The sequence below is a fragment of the Scatophagus argus genome, chromosome 9 (genome assembly GCF_020382885.2).
Source record: "Scatophagus argus isolate fScaArg1 chromosome 9, fScaArg1.pri, whole genome shotgun sequence".
In the NCBI taxonomy this organism is placed as follows: Eukaryota; Metazoa; Chordata; class Actinopteri; family Scatophagidae; genus Scatophagus; species Scatophagus argus.
The window spans coordinates 14845875-14860433 of NC_058501.1; the positions used below are offsets into that span (position 1 = coordinate 14845875).

The following is a 14559-nucleotide window of genomic DNA, read 5'->3' on the forward strand; positions in this document are numbered from 1 at the left end:
CTCAAACCATTTATTTTCTCTCTCTTTTTGTTCAAATAATAATACCTTTTAATACATGTCAGTTAATAATTGATTTACATGCAACAATATAAACGTATAACTGATCCGATGGTACATGCTGTGCTCCTTTTGTATATTTTGTTTTATTTTTATATGGCAACACGCATTCCCGCAATATTTTTGTAGAGATTTCATAGTCTGGCTGGATTTATATTTAAGAATAAAATTTGGATTACTATAGTTGATTGTTCTTCCTTTTCAGTTTAACTTTCAATGACATTTATAATTTATTTCAATTTCTAAACATATTAAAGAAGAAATAGTTATATTTGTGCAAAAAAAGAAAATCATAGTAGACAAATTATTATGGTACACTTTCTGATATATATATATGTTTAATTTAGGTGACAGATGGCCATTTGAAATACTCGGAAAACAAAGATATACTCAACATACAAATAACTTAAGTTACTTAAGTTATTAAGCATAGAAAAGTAAATATTTCTGTCCTCCATGGTCTGCCACGTCTTAATCTGTAAACCACCTGAAAGAAGGGAGGGGGCAGGTAGAGAGTCACGTGGTCTCACAGGTAGATGCACTACAAAAACGGAGAACATTCAGCCATTACTCCGCGATGGTGACTGCGGGAGGCTACACGTAATATTTCACACGCGACGAAACTTGGATTTACGGAGCTCACCTTTGAGCTCAGGTGTAAAAGTTAAGGTGTTCATATCTCTCGGCTCCCGCGTTTGTCTCCTCTCCGGCTCATCTTCAGTTACTCCCCTTTAGTGTAGTATTAGATTAGTTTTTAGAGTTTTTTTTGGGCAGTGTTTGTGTTCAGATGACGGCGCAGGTAGACTACCTGGTGGTGCTTTTCACCGCCACATCTGGCGCGAGCGGAGAGCTGTTGGGATCTGACGAGAGGGAGCTCGTGCAGTTGGTTTGGCAGCTGGTGGATGTAAAGAACAAAAAGGTAAAAAAAATCCTTACTAGACTTTATATTAGAGTTAATTATTGTTATTCTAAAGCAGGAAATGCACTGGTGAATAAAGTACTGGGCAGCTAAACTGAACTCCAGTCAAAAATAGACTCAAACACGAGCTATGATAACTTAATATAATTTTCATATATCTGTAAATTTGTCAATAAAATGGGTGATTTTGGTTTTTCATAGGTTTAGGAATATACACATCTGTTCTAAAAACATTCCTCAGTTGAATATCTATACATCTATAAACATCTCTAAGTTGAAGTAATTCAGTTTGATTTTAGACAGACTTCTCCTCTTCTTGTTATTATTCTTTGTGATAATAAAAATAAAAGATCTTTATTAAAACTGTTTAATGCTGTTATTTCGACATACAGCGTGCGAGTTTCAATGCAGGCCTATTTCAAGACTGACGTGTTTTTTTGTTGGTTTTTGGTTTTTATTGTCTTCTCCGAACCAGTTGGGCAAGGTGAATGAGCTCCTCATTAAGCCTGACCTCTCAGACTTGACAGAAGAAAAAGAGGAGGAGGATGTGGTGGTGGCGAGTTTGGAAGAGGGAACTGCCAAAGCAGACAGCGTCTTTACAGCCACAAGCCTCGAGACGGCATTAAACCTGGTAATGAGTGCTTCGAAATTTCTGGATAAAGGAGTAGTGGAGGGCTAGTGAAGATAGTGATTTGCTGTGTTTTTTTTTCTTTTTCTAAATGCTTGATGCCTGTCTTTGCAGTTTCATCTACAACTGACAAACGAGGTGAACAGCGCAGGCGCAGGCACGTCGGTGTGTTTGTGTACGGACGGGCAGCTCCACATCCGTCAAGTGATTCACCCCGAGGCCGCAAGCAAGGTGAGCAAGCTGATCGGGTGAACGCCTTGCAGTCAGGGCGGATGTTCACCCGCTGCTGCAGGAACCTTCAGCGCCTCGCACACTCACAAAGAGATGTGTTGTGTCAGCGCTGTGTTCGTGGTTGCGCTTCATGTGAAAGTTGATCTACAGTGGAGCAACCTGTCTAATGGCACGCCCTTACACGTAACGTGCTTGTGCACATAAAACACCACCACACATTGAGGCTGATTAAATTCTCCCACATGCCTTAATGTTACACAGTAACTGCTCCTAGTAGCTTAAGCAAACAGATATATGATGGCAACAAAAGGCAGCTGTTGATGGGCCACATGTTCACATCCTTTCATATAATTCCTCCCCTGTCTAGAACATCCTGGTCCCAGACTGTTTCTACTCTTTCTTTGACCTTCGGAAGGAGTTCAAGAAGCACTTTCCCACGTCTGACCTCAAGGCTTTGAATGTCCACATCATGGCAGAGTGTATCCTTCAACACGTCACCCGGTTACATTTGGTGCGCCAGTGAATGTCTGTGAACTACTCTGTTATATCTCATGTATTTAATGTTTAACTCATGGTATTTTGGACAGTTCTCAGCTAATTAGCCATATGTTAAACCTGAGTCGTACATGCATATCAGAAGTTTGGAAGCCAGGGTGTTGGCTGCAGGACTAGAGGTTTTGAAATGCAAATAGGGAAACAATGGCAGCACCTTACTAAACGCTCCGCGAACAAGTGTGTGTTTAGCCAACAGGGCAAACCCTACACACCCACTGGAAGAAGAAAAACTATGTCATCGTGTCTGTGTGTGTGTGTGTGTGTGTGTGTGTGTGTGTGTGTGTCTGTCTGTCTTGTCTCTCTCACTCTGTTTTCTTTCTTCTTTTATTGTATTTATTTTTTCCCCCCATTTTTCATTTTACACCTGTCAGACACCTACACATACACGACTGAACTGTTAGACTGTGTTAGACTGCTTTTCCTTGTTTGCTTTCCTTGATTGCCTCCTTCTCAGCTCTTAATATACCTGCTGATGTGCCAGCCATGTGGGATCCTACAGCCTCACTGGATCCCTCAGCCACAATGCCTGTGGAAATCCCAATACAGCAGGTCCAGATTATGGCCAGTATTGTCCTTGCCCTGCTTTCTCAGCCATTTTGTGAGTAATTTATCTGTTTTTACACAATGAGACAAAAAGTGAAAGATTAGGAATTTATAAGTTTGACATTTAAGAATACTGAGTGTTTATAGTTAAGATGGGGAAAGTACGATGATTCAAGGACACTGCTAAGTTGACAATAAAGGAAATTACTGCGAAAATAGTATTTTACCCGAAGACTTTGAACCATCATCATGTTGATTACAAAGTATTGTCATTTGTTTAAGTTATGTGGTCTAATTTGTGATTTTAAAAGGTTATTATCTAACAAGCTTTTCAATTGCAGGCCACACGTTTTCGAACCAGGAGAGAGTTAGTGAGAAGTTTGAGAGTGGCACTTGGTAGGTCAAGTTTGCTAAAGATAAATATTATTTTTCTTCTCTGTCTCTAAAATCAGCTCCAAGTACCCTCTTCCTGTGCTAATACGTGTGTGTGTGTGTGTGTGTGTGTGTGTGTGCATGCAGCAGTAAGATGGAGAAAGTGTGCGACAACACCGTGATCAGAGCCAGAGGGTTGCCATGGCAGTCCTCTGACCAGGATATTGCTCGATTCTTCAGAGGACTCAACATTGCCAAGTATGTCGTAGAAGTACTAAACTGTCAGTCAACGTCATATATACTGAAACCTGCTGTTGACACAAGCTTTACATCTGCTATAATTCCCCTTTATGTCATGCTGCACAGAGGAGGGGCTGCATTGTGCCTTAACGCTCAGGGGAGGAGAAACGGAGAAGCTCTTGTTCGTTTTGTCAGTGAGGAACACAGAGACCTGGCGCTGCAGAGACACAAACACCACATGGGCAACAGATACATAGAGGTAACCTGTCTGAACCCTCTTAGTCAGTACTGGTTAAATGAATCAGCCACACTACCTGCATCTGATTTGTCTTGTTGCCTTCTAACGGCAGGTTTACAAAGCAACAGGGGAGGACTTCTTGAAGATAGCAGGAGGTGAGAAGATGTAATCATGTCATGTCAATCATCATGGTGTTCTGTACACAGTATATTTATGATGGAGGAGACCAAATTAAGTCCTGAAGCTCTGGTTTGAGGGTGAATTTCCCCTTATGAGAATCAGCCCACGACATGAATGGAAATCACAACCAAATATCCTGCTCTTTGGTTTCAAGCATGAGTTTGTATTCATTCACTTTTTTAATATAGATTTTTGGGGACCTGAAATTGTCCCAATAACCCAAAGAAACATTAGGAGCGAACTTCTTTTTCTGTAGATGTTTTTCAGCCCACTCTTTTTTAAATCCTAATTAGTAGAAAGTTACCAGTTGTGACCAAACCTCAGTGATACCACTTGTTTATTAATTGTAACAGGGCCATTTATGATAACAACAAGTTAATACAGATGTCTTTTTCATTACAAGATACTGATGTTTATCATCATTAGAAATGGAGAGTAGATAAGAATCAAGTTGATTCTTAGCAATTATAGATTAAAAAGGTCAAAAAAACACCCATCCAAACCTCCAGAGTGCCCTTTCCGGAAGTAAAACTGATGTTGAAATTAAGGGTGTGACGATTTCTGTTTTACACCTGTGGCTAAATAGGCGTGTCTGTGTTTTTGTCTGTGTGCCAGGTACGTCCAACGAGGCAGCAGTGTTTCTGTCCCGTGAGGACCAGATCATAGTGAGGATGCGAGGTCTTCCTTTCACTGCCACACACGAGCAGGTGCTCAGCTTCTTCTCCCCGGGGGACGGCCTTAAAGAGACTTGTCCTGTCAGCGGAGGGAAAGATGGCATCTTATTTGTGCGCTATCCAGACGGACGTCCTACTGGCGATGCCTTTGTTTTATTTGCGTGTGAGGAACACGCCCAGTGTGCTCTGAGGAAACACAAGGAAATTTTGGGAAGGAGATACATTGAGCTGTTCAAAAGCACAGCAGCAGAGGTCCAACAGGTATGTCAGGGTGTCAGCCTGCATGTGGGTGTGTGTGTGCGGAACGTGGATATTCATGCCATATGGGGGTGAAGGCTTGTTTGTTCTGTCTCTTTGATTTCGAGGGGGGAAAAGAAGGGTTTCAGGAATCATGTGTGTGTGTTTGTGTGTGCACAAAGCAGAGCGTGACAGTGAGTGGGTGTGTTTGTTTTTCTCCGTAGGTAGTTGTAGGAAGTACTGGAGTAGGCTTAAGGGTGGGGACCTGCATGTGTGTGTGTGTGTGTGTGTTGCCCCTAAGTATGTAGGTATACACAAATGCTCTGTGAAAGATTACTAGTCCGTATCTCTTTTGCCAGTCTTCCTCAGTCTTTCTCTCCCTCTTGTGTTCACATATGTGGACACATTTTATTATCCTCACAGCCTGATAAGCTCACGCTCCACATTCATATCTATGCAGAGGCCTTTCCCTGTACTTTTATGTACCGTTGACTAGGGAGTTTTATTGGCCCTCTTCAGAAATGCAAACAAGCCAGCTTTTATCTGATGGTGCTATACACATTTAAACACAAGTTAGACTTATCTTTGTTGTAAGCAGGATGTCTGCTAAATGTTAGCCTGTGCTATTTCAGTGTGTATATGCTTTTGAAATGTTTTCTTTTTTTTTAACTGTTGATAAGAAGTACAGATTATGATGTTTCAGTAGGGCTGAGAAATGTATTGATATTATGGGGATACTGTGACATGAGACTAGGTATTGTCTTAGATTCTTGGATGTCATTATATCAGGCTGCTCTAGTTGTAATATTTGCCTTTACTCACTTAGTCATGATATCCACAATACTGATGATTATTTATCAAATATCTTATTGTGTTAATATTTTGTGAAAGCACCAATAGTCATTCCCACAATTATTGGTTTTTAAAAAACAAAAAAACTTGTCACTGTCTTTGCTGCAGAAAGAGTAAGTTTTAACTCTCTCTCTGTCTGTATGTGTGTGTGTGTGTTTTAGGTGTTGAACCGATACTCGTCAGCCCCTCTGATCCCTGTGGCCCCTGCCCCCTTGGTGTCAATGCTGCCCACAGTGTCTCTCCTGCCCCCTCTTGGTAGTATGAGGGACTGCTTGAGGCTGAGGGGGCTGCCATACTCAGCGTGCATAGAAGACATCCTCACCTTCCTGGGCGAGTTTACACACGATATCAGACCACATGGTGTGCACATGGTGCTCAACCAGCAGGTACATGCAGCACCCACTCTGACACACCCGTGGACTCGAATGTTTTTTGACACAAAGCTGTAGAAACATTTCTGGCTGTTTGTGTTTCCAGGGTCGTCCATCAGGTGATTGTTTCATCCAGATGACCTCAGCAGAGCGAGCACTTCAGGCCTCGCAGCGGCTCCACAAGCACGTCATGCCCGGTCAGCGTGGGTCCAACAGCCGCTACGTGGAGGTGTTCCCCTGCAGCGCAGAGGAGATGGGCCTGGTGCTGATGGGAGGCTCGCTCTCACACACACATACACACACACACAACCGGACCAGAAGTGGGACAGGGCTCAGCCCGCCGCCATGTAAGTCCAGACGTAAGTGCTGCTTGGAGCTGTGGGTGCTTCGGGACTGCAGGGTAGGTGGGCCCCTGCTGTGGGGGCAGGGGTTGCTGGGTTTTCTCCAATCTAGTACTGAGGGAGGTAGGGGGCATCTGGTCTAACCAGGAGGATCCAAAACTCTGTGTGTGAGTGTGTTGCCATGTGTGTGGTACCTCCTTTCTAAATTAGTGTGATTTAATTACAAATCTGCATGCAACAAGGAACTTAACGTATTATTCTACCTTTTCATCCATGTTCACACATTCTGATTGTAGTTCACCTTCCTCAGTGGCATGTTTGTTACTGATTCTTAATTTTACTCCCTTTCCATTGCTTGAGTAATTCATAAAGTTCTGAAAGGGTTGGAAAAGTGTAAGCAAGACAGCTAGTCTACACTACGAGAAATGGCTTACAACTCTCCAGTCTTATCAGATTGGTAGTAGTGGTTGTGGGATTTAGCCTCATTAGACCAGCGCATCTCAGGGCTGTGCGTTTCCTGCGCTTGTCAAATCACTGGAGCTGTGGGAAAGGTGGGCAGAGATCAACGCTGGTGTGTCGAAATATGCTTTGTCCTCCGTGTCTGATAAATGTGCACTCATGTACTTTTCAAAAAGAGATACAATTTAAAAAGTGGTCCATTGTTTATGAATTGACGTGCAGATGTTCACATGAGCGAAACGTTTACAGGGATTCAATGCTAGATATGCTCTATAGACAAAAGTGTTGGGATACTATGACACCAACAGAGACTTCAATGACATTGCATTCTGAATACGTAGACAGATGTGCAGCTGTAACAGCTTCCACTCTTCTGGGAAGGCTCTCCACAAGACCTTTGAGAGTTCCTGTGGGACATTTTGCCATTCATGCAGTAGAGCATTTGTGAGGTCAAGCACTGATGTTGGATGAAAAGGTCTGGCTCACAGTCTCTGTTCCAGTTCATCCCAAAGGTGTTGGATGGGGTTGAGGTCAGGACTCTGTGTGGGCCAGTCAGGTTCTTCCACACCAAACTCATCCAACCAGGTCTTTATTGAAGCTTTGTGCACTGGGGCACAGTCATGCTGGAATAGAAAAGGGCCTTCAATAAACTGTTGCCTCAAAGTTGGACATAGGATAGGATTTGGACATAGGATTGTCCAAAATGTCTTGTTATGCTGAAGCATTACTTCACTGGAAGTAAGGAGCTTGGTCCAACCCCTGAGAAACAGCCCCTGTCCAAATACTTTTGTCTATATAGTTGTATGTAAAGTGGGTCTTAGTTTATGTTACTTATTTTTCTGCAGAATGTGTCTGCAATCACGGCTGGGATCCTAACAATGTCTCTGTGCTTTCAGAGCAATGTTTTTGTCAGTTAGACTTTAGCTTGCTTATGGGAAAGTAGGACAATGTTGAATAATACTAAGACATATAATTACACACTATCTTTGCTTTGCTAAATTAAAAATATTCCTCCATGTTGGCGTGTTAGCTTCAAAGTGAGCCGATGTAAGGGATGTTGGGATTCACACCTGAAAATAGCTCACCTGGTTATGAGTCTGCAGTATTATCAAAGTGAGACATAGTACTGTCATAGTACATAGTACTAGCGTGTCCTTGTTAGAAAGAAACTTTCACTCTTTAACACGTACATCCTGTACATGCGTCAGGTGCTGAGTAACGGTGGTCATTGTTTGCACGTTTGCATGAACGCCGCTATCAGAAACAAGCAATGACCGCACTTCGTCATCATGACTGTGTCTATTTCTGTTATCGTCTGCCTTTTTTTAAAAAAATTGTTTTTGTCTCTCCCTTTGTTCTTTCCTCTCCAGGTTTATCTCCGCCATCCTACTCCTTCACCCCTGCTCCACCTGTCCTGCCCGCAGAGGCTGCTGCCCTTTACCCTCCCATGGGTCAGGTGTTGCTGAGCCCACGCCCCCTGCCACCAGGACATGCCTACTACCCCGCCTCAGCTCAGCTGTACATGAACTACGCAGCCTACTACCCCAGGTAAACAGCAATGAAATAAAAATGCTTAAAGATGTAAATGTTCTTGGAAAATGCAGGATTTGGTTTGAGCACATAAAAAACCTTTACTCAATAGGATGTATAGCAGCTTTTACCAGTAGAGTATCAGCCTCAGGACTGCTGTACTGTACTACTGATGCCAAAATAAAGCTGTTATTTGGTAGCAATCATGATATATGAATTTAGAGGTTGCACATGTCCATAAAATAAACCATCCATTACTGGCTTAAGAGCTAATGGACTTCCACGCCTTGAATTGAGTCTGTCAGAAATTGTTTACTTTTTTTGCTCTGTAGTGCTATGTAGGTGAATAAAAGGTAGTATTGTTCACTTGTTTGATTTTCTGAGCCTTCTGTTTGCATATGCGTTATCATGGTAACAAGAAGATCAGGAGCTTACTAGAATATTTCAAGATAGTCTTCACATTCCCTATAACTAATTTTGTGTTATGTAGTTTATAAACCTTTTTAAAAAGCTGTTTTTTGCTGCTGACTTGCAATTTTGACAAACTTTCCCAAATTTTTTCTGAATGATTATAAAATAACACAAAGATGATCAAAAGATACTCTACAATTTGTGGACAAATTTCCGCAAATCAGTTGGGCTGCAATATTAAAAAATAACAGAGTTTCAGTTTCCAATTTCTGATTTACTTATTTATTTATGCTTTAAATTATAAACTATTAGTATTTTGATTTTATGTGCAAAATAGATGCAGTTCTGAGTGGAAAAAACAGGTCATCAGTGGTTAAAATGTGTCTTGCCAAGGAGAAGGACTGGGACAAGGGTAGTTAATAACTGAACACTGTAGTATCAGAGAAAACTTGGTAAACATCAGCGACCTCTGTTTGTCCCTGGTCAGTCTTCTGTCATTAAGAAAACATTTGTAGACGACGCCCAAAGTTACTCCCAGTCTTGTGATTCACATATGCTTTGTTTGCTGAGAAACATGCGGCTTTAATTTGTTTTTTTTCCACGGTACTTTAATGACAACAGTCTGTCTGTGCCGTCTCTCTTGTCTCTCTCCAGTCCACCTGGCTCACCTACCACCATAGGTTTCTTCCCCTCCCCCTCGTCCCTCTCCTCCCCAGGGGGGTTGGTGCGCATGCCGGGGCTGACCTACAACAGCAATGGAGTCAAAGACCTCATTAATGCAGTGCAGGGATACCAGGTAAGAGACAATATCTACAAATCAACAATAAAGTTTTGATAATTGGTCATTTATTCAGTTTCTATACATGAAAATCCCGTGTGAGTTCAGTTCACATACCCCTCTGTAGGATACAAGCGTTGTAGTCAAATCACCTCCTGTTGTGGGTGTGTGTGTTGTCAGGTATCCACTGTGTTTGGCCAGAGGCTATCAAACTCGTTTATCCTGTCTACTCTCCCTGTTCTGTCACATATGCTCTGCTGCTTGCTTAGACTTGAATTGGAGGAACTCAAGTTTTATTTAAACTTGGAAGAGGAGGGAGAATCCCATAGATATGATGAATAAGAATTTATACTTAATTATTAGACAAAGCTGGACTGAGAATGTTAGTATTTTTCTTCCATGCACAAACTCCTCTTTGTCACCATACTGGTGTTTACAGGCTCATGTTTCCTTTAGGTTAGTATCGATTGTTACTTGTGTCTCAGTCGCCTGTCTCTGTCATTCCTCCCCCCTTCCTTACACCACAGTATGCCCCCGAGGATGCTCTCATGCACGCCCACGGGCATGTGCATGCTCACGACCCGACCGGGACATTAATTACACAGCCCAAAGAATGGGTGTGTATTTAAGGTGTCTGAGGCAGGTGGCAGGTAAGGATTGGCTGAAGGCTCTGTGAGGGGAATTTAGCTTAGGCAGGGGTTGTAGCTGTGGCTTGGGTCTTGACTGGTCACCAGGGGTTACAGGGCTCAACACGACAGCAATAATTTCTATGTAGGAATTTTCCGCTAACCACACGCAGCAGAAACATTGGGCAAATTTTTGATTGGGTCGAGTGGTTAGCGGAAATTTCTTGTGGTTTAGTCAATTCTTGGGTTTTGTCTTAAATCGGTTTGATGGGCGTTCTTTTTTCTGACCGACCTTCATGATAGTTTGCATTATCTGATACTGGCTACTACATTTCTGTCCTTTCAGTGAGTTATTTATGGACTATACAGCAAGAGCCAAGAAGAGGGGCAATTGACTGTTCGCTAAACCTTGTCATTGAATAGCCATCAAATGTCCTTTGAGTTAAATCATCAGTCCAAAATATTAACAGCTACATTAGATAATATTTGGATTTTTTTTTAAAAGTAAAAGATATAAGCTTGCACACATAAAGTTTGTTTTGTTAACTGCAACAACAAGGCCTTATAAATAGGCTACCACTCTGATTCACAACTCTGAGAGCCATCCAGCGTGCAAGTTGAAATAATTGAAACTGGTGGTCCTAATGTTAAAGATTTTTACATTATTATTACTATGTTAAAGATCATTGAGGATATTGTTGAAATAGGAATGCAGAAGAGCAAACTTCTCAACTCTCCCACTTCACAACTCCATTGTTTCAAAAATTACTAAGAATTTTTAGGGGTAAATCTGCCACATTTAAATTGGAAAACTCGATGTGCTTAGCAACAGTAACTGAGGAAGGCGGGGCTTTGCAAATGGTCAGTTGGTGGTGTTGTAGTGTAATAATAGACTGGTAATTACAGGTATAGCCTTCAGGTGGTTGAGAAGGTGATGGGTAACATCTGGAACGGGTGTAAGGGCTCTGTGTTTGATTGTTTTACACTGGGACAAGACTTCTCGGCATCTCTTCCCTTTCCTTACCCCAAACTTCTCTTTCCTCTCCCCCCCGCAGAGTCCCACAGAGTCCGTTTCTCTCCTGAGCAGCAGTCTGATTGGTCAGTCCAGTGGAGGTGATGCTCCTCTCATGTCCCTCCCCACTCTCATGCCCAAGCCGGCGGGGCAGTACCTGGATCTGACCCTGCTGTAGGGTCACAAATATACAAAGGTCATGTGACAATTTGCTATATGTCAGAGACTTGTAATGTATTGCTAGGTTTTTAAAAATAGTCTTTTAGATGTGTTATTTATATCTATAATAACAGAAATTAATGTATTTTGTACCAAAATCATTGTGGCCTTAGCCAAAAATAGCATTTTTTGTCTTATATTGCACAATGTGTATTTTAAAAGCTTTATAGAGATTTTTTTTAACATGTTATAATCACTATGTTATGACTTCGTAGAAACATAGTTAAACCTTTTCCTTCAGCTTCTCTGTGAAGAGTGAAAGTATGTCTTAGTGTGAACGAGATGAAAATGAGTATTATGCATGGCTGTGTTGATGCGTCCCGATACTTAATCTGTTTATGCAATGGATTTAATGTGTTTATATACATTTGATACAGATAAAGTGATTGTATTGGAAGCTTTAGTGCATGAAGAAGTTAGCAGTACAACTTTAAGATGTTTACATAATGCCAAATATCAATGCACTGCTAATGAATAAGATTACCAATGACAATAATAGCAGTATCTTTGAATGATAATGTATATGTTACACTGTGAGTTTGTCCAATAGTCTGATTCTCGCACCAGACTTCACTTACAAAAAATGTGACATCTCACACTAAATCCCCTGTTTTCGCGCTGTGTAATGCCAATGTTGTCTTGCCTTTTGTTTTTTGTCACATCACAAGCTCTCATCTTACTGAGTGAACCTCAGGAGCCACAGTTTTTCATTATTTTATTACATATTTTACTCAGATTAGATTGATTAATCAGTCCGTCACACTTTCCTTGTCTTTTCCCCACCATTTACGTTGACTACAGGGGATCCAAATGGAGCAAAGGGGTCTCCTGGCAGAAATTCCTTTTGTCATTTCACTTTTTCAAAAAACTGAATCATCTGGAGAGCAGATGGGAATATTGAGAAAGAAAGGAAATAATGAAGGACACCCCTGTCACATATCTTGTTAATTTAATTGACATTTGTGCCCAGTAAAATTGCCGTTTTGACTCCATTTTGCTGTACACACGTCTCACAGTTGGACTTCCTGCTCAGGATGTCCTCTTTTTATTAAAGCTGGGGGGGAAAAAAAGGAAAGAAATAAACAATAAACATATGAAGTCTGTCGACCTTCCACTGTATGATTTCACTCTTTGCCTTTTTGAGCGTTTCACCACACTTTGTTGCGTACGTATTATACTTTTCTGTACTTTGAAAGGGTGTGTGAACACACAGGTGGAGCCGACTAATGACAGAATGTGGCTGGAGGGGAAACTGTGGGAACTCAATCACACTGTCCTCAGTGATTACTTCTGCCTTTCTCACATACACACACATGCTATGCTGAAGAAACCTTTGTCACTCACACACTAAACGTATTATCTGAGAGGATGGCCCTTTTTTTCTTTTTTTTAACAGGGTGGAAAAGCAAAGAATAGAGAGAGAAGGAAGGAGGAAGAGAGAAGGAGGTACACAAAACCATGTCAGACCCCCTCAGGGCAGATTTCGCATTGTGTAATACAATCTTGTGCAACCCCACCCAATGTGAACACTTTTTTAACACACTCACTCATTCTCACACTCAGAGAAAACACAGTCCAAACCAGTGTAGCAACACCATTAACATAGATGCAACAAAGTCCAAAATACCTTGTGTGTAGTTAAATATATGTCATGTACTGTGGGAAAATACAAGGTGATTATACATTGTTCTGAGTTAAGTTATTATTTCATAGTCTGTCAAAAAGGTATTTCTGTACATGTCAAACTAGTTTTGTCAAATTCAATATGTTTGTTCAGTTTAAAAGTACTTTATATAAATATTGGCAGTGAAAAGATCTAGACTACAGTGGAAAACATTACAGCTGCCAAAAGAGAGAGGAGACTGGGATTTTCCTAACCCTAATCCTAATCTGGACATTAAAAGAGCTCCCGATTGCATAAGAGAATACATTTTCAGTCCGAACATTTAGTCAACTAAATATGTAAAGGACAGATAGGAGAAGGAAGGAGACCTGATAATGGACAAAAGAATGGCAGCTGTGCATTTCAATGGGAAAAAAATCCTAAAATGTTTTCCAGGACACAGCTGTTTTTCTAAAATCACTCCTTTATGAAGGCATGCTATGATAATGGTAATCCTAAATGTCGGTTGTGGCTGTCAAGCCACAAACCACTATTATGTTTGTTTGTTTGTTTTAAGTAAGCTACATAATGTAACACACACACATACATATCAACTGAGTTCAAAGCCATGTATTCAGGCAACATCTCTACAGAAGCAAAAGTACAAATATTTTATAGGCATATTGCTGGGAGCAGCAATCCAAATGGATGGATGGATGATGTTTATGGGACCTGTCATACAGTAAATAATTGCACAGACGTAACAATGGAGATTTATGAAAAGGTTTAATTTCCCTAACTTTATCTCTGATGAAGTAACCCACAGGATATCAGAGTCTTTTTGAAAAACATTACTGGGGAGGTGAGGTCATGGTGTGTATTTTTTTCTTTTTGCTGAACGAAGGGTGGTCTGGTTTATTTTATCCTATTTTTTTGGGAGATCGTGCAGCTCGGTGATACAGTGGTCAGCACTGTTGCCTCCCAGCAGGTTCGAATCCTGGTCTGGAACCTTCTGAGTCTGCATGTTCTCCCTGTGCCAGCATGGGTTTTCTCCAGGAACTCCGGCTTCCTCCCACAGTCCCAAAAACGTACGTTAGATTAACTGGCTACTCTGCATTGCCCCTTGGTGTGAATGTGTGTTTGTCTGTCTTTGTGTCTCAGCCTGGTGACCAGTCCACAGTGTACTCCACCTCTCACCCACTGTCAGCTGGGATATCACTAAGTGGTAGTGATAGAATGCGAAGTGATCTATCACTTAGTGATTTAATGTAGGACAGAACAGAGATGCAATTACAGGCTGACTCACTGCACTGCACCTCATAGGTGTGTATTGGCAGATAAATCAGCAGTACACTTTGTAACAACATTCCCTCACAGGGTGGGTGAGGCATGCGCACACACTTTACACACAGGCACGCAGGGCGTTGCTGATCCACATTCCCTTGCCAGTGCACACACCAAAGATGCTGCTACAGAGTTGTCA

The 14559-nt window shown here is 41.5% G+C and overlaps 1 protein-coding gene across 4 annotated transcripts; it reads left to right on the forward strand.

The window, feature by feature from the left end:
* Window positions 1-614: 614 nt before the first annotated feature.
* esrp1 (epithelial splicing regulatory protein 1) lies at window positions 615-12592 on the forward strand. 4 transcript variants are annotated; one of them, XM_046400853.1, is made up of 16 exons: window positions 616-976; window positions 1452-1607; window positions 1719-1835; window positions 2203-2314; window positions 2845-2988; window positions 3275-3329; window positions 3453-3563; window positions 3672-3804; window positions 3896-3938; window positions 4579-4898; window positions 5888-6112; window positions 6204-6456; window positions 8268-8445; window positions 9493-9634; window positions 10144-10266; window positions 11298-11509. In XM_046400853.1, exons 1-15 carry the CDS (start codon window positions 845-847, stop codon window positions 10243-10245), a joined length of 2223 nt encoding a protein of 740 aa, XP_046256809.1. In that variant the 5' UTR covers window positions 616-844; the 3' UTR covers window positions 10246-10266; window positions 11298-11509. The 4 variants fall into 4 exon arrangements, with proteins under 4 accessions (XP_046256808.1, XP_046256809.1, XP_046256810.1 ...); XM_046400854.1 differs by having other exon boundaries at window positions 6204-6444; XM_046400852.1 differs by lacking the exon at window positions 10144-10266 and having other exon boundaries at window positions 615-976; window positions 6204-6444; window positions 11298-12592.
* Window positions 12593-14559: the final 1967 nt, after the last annotated feature.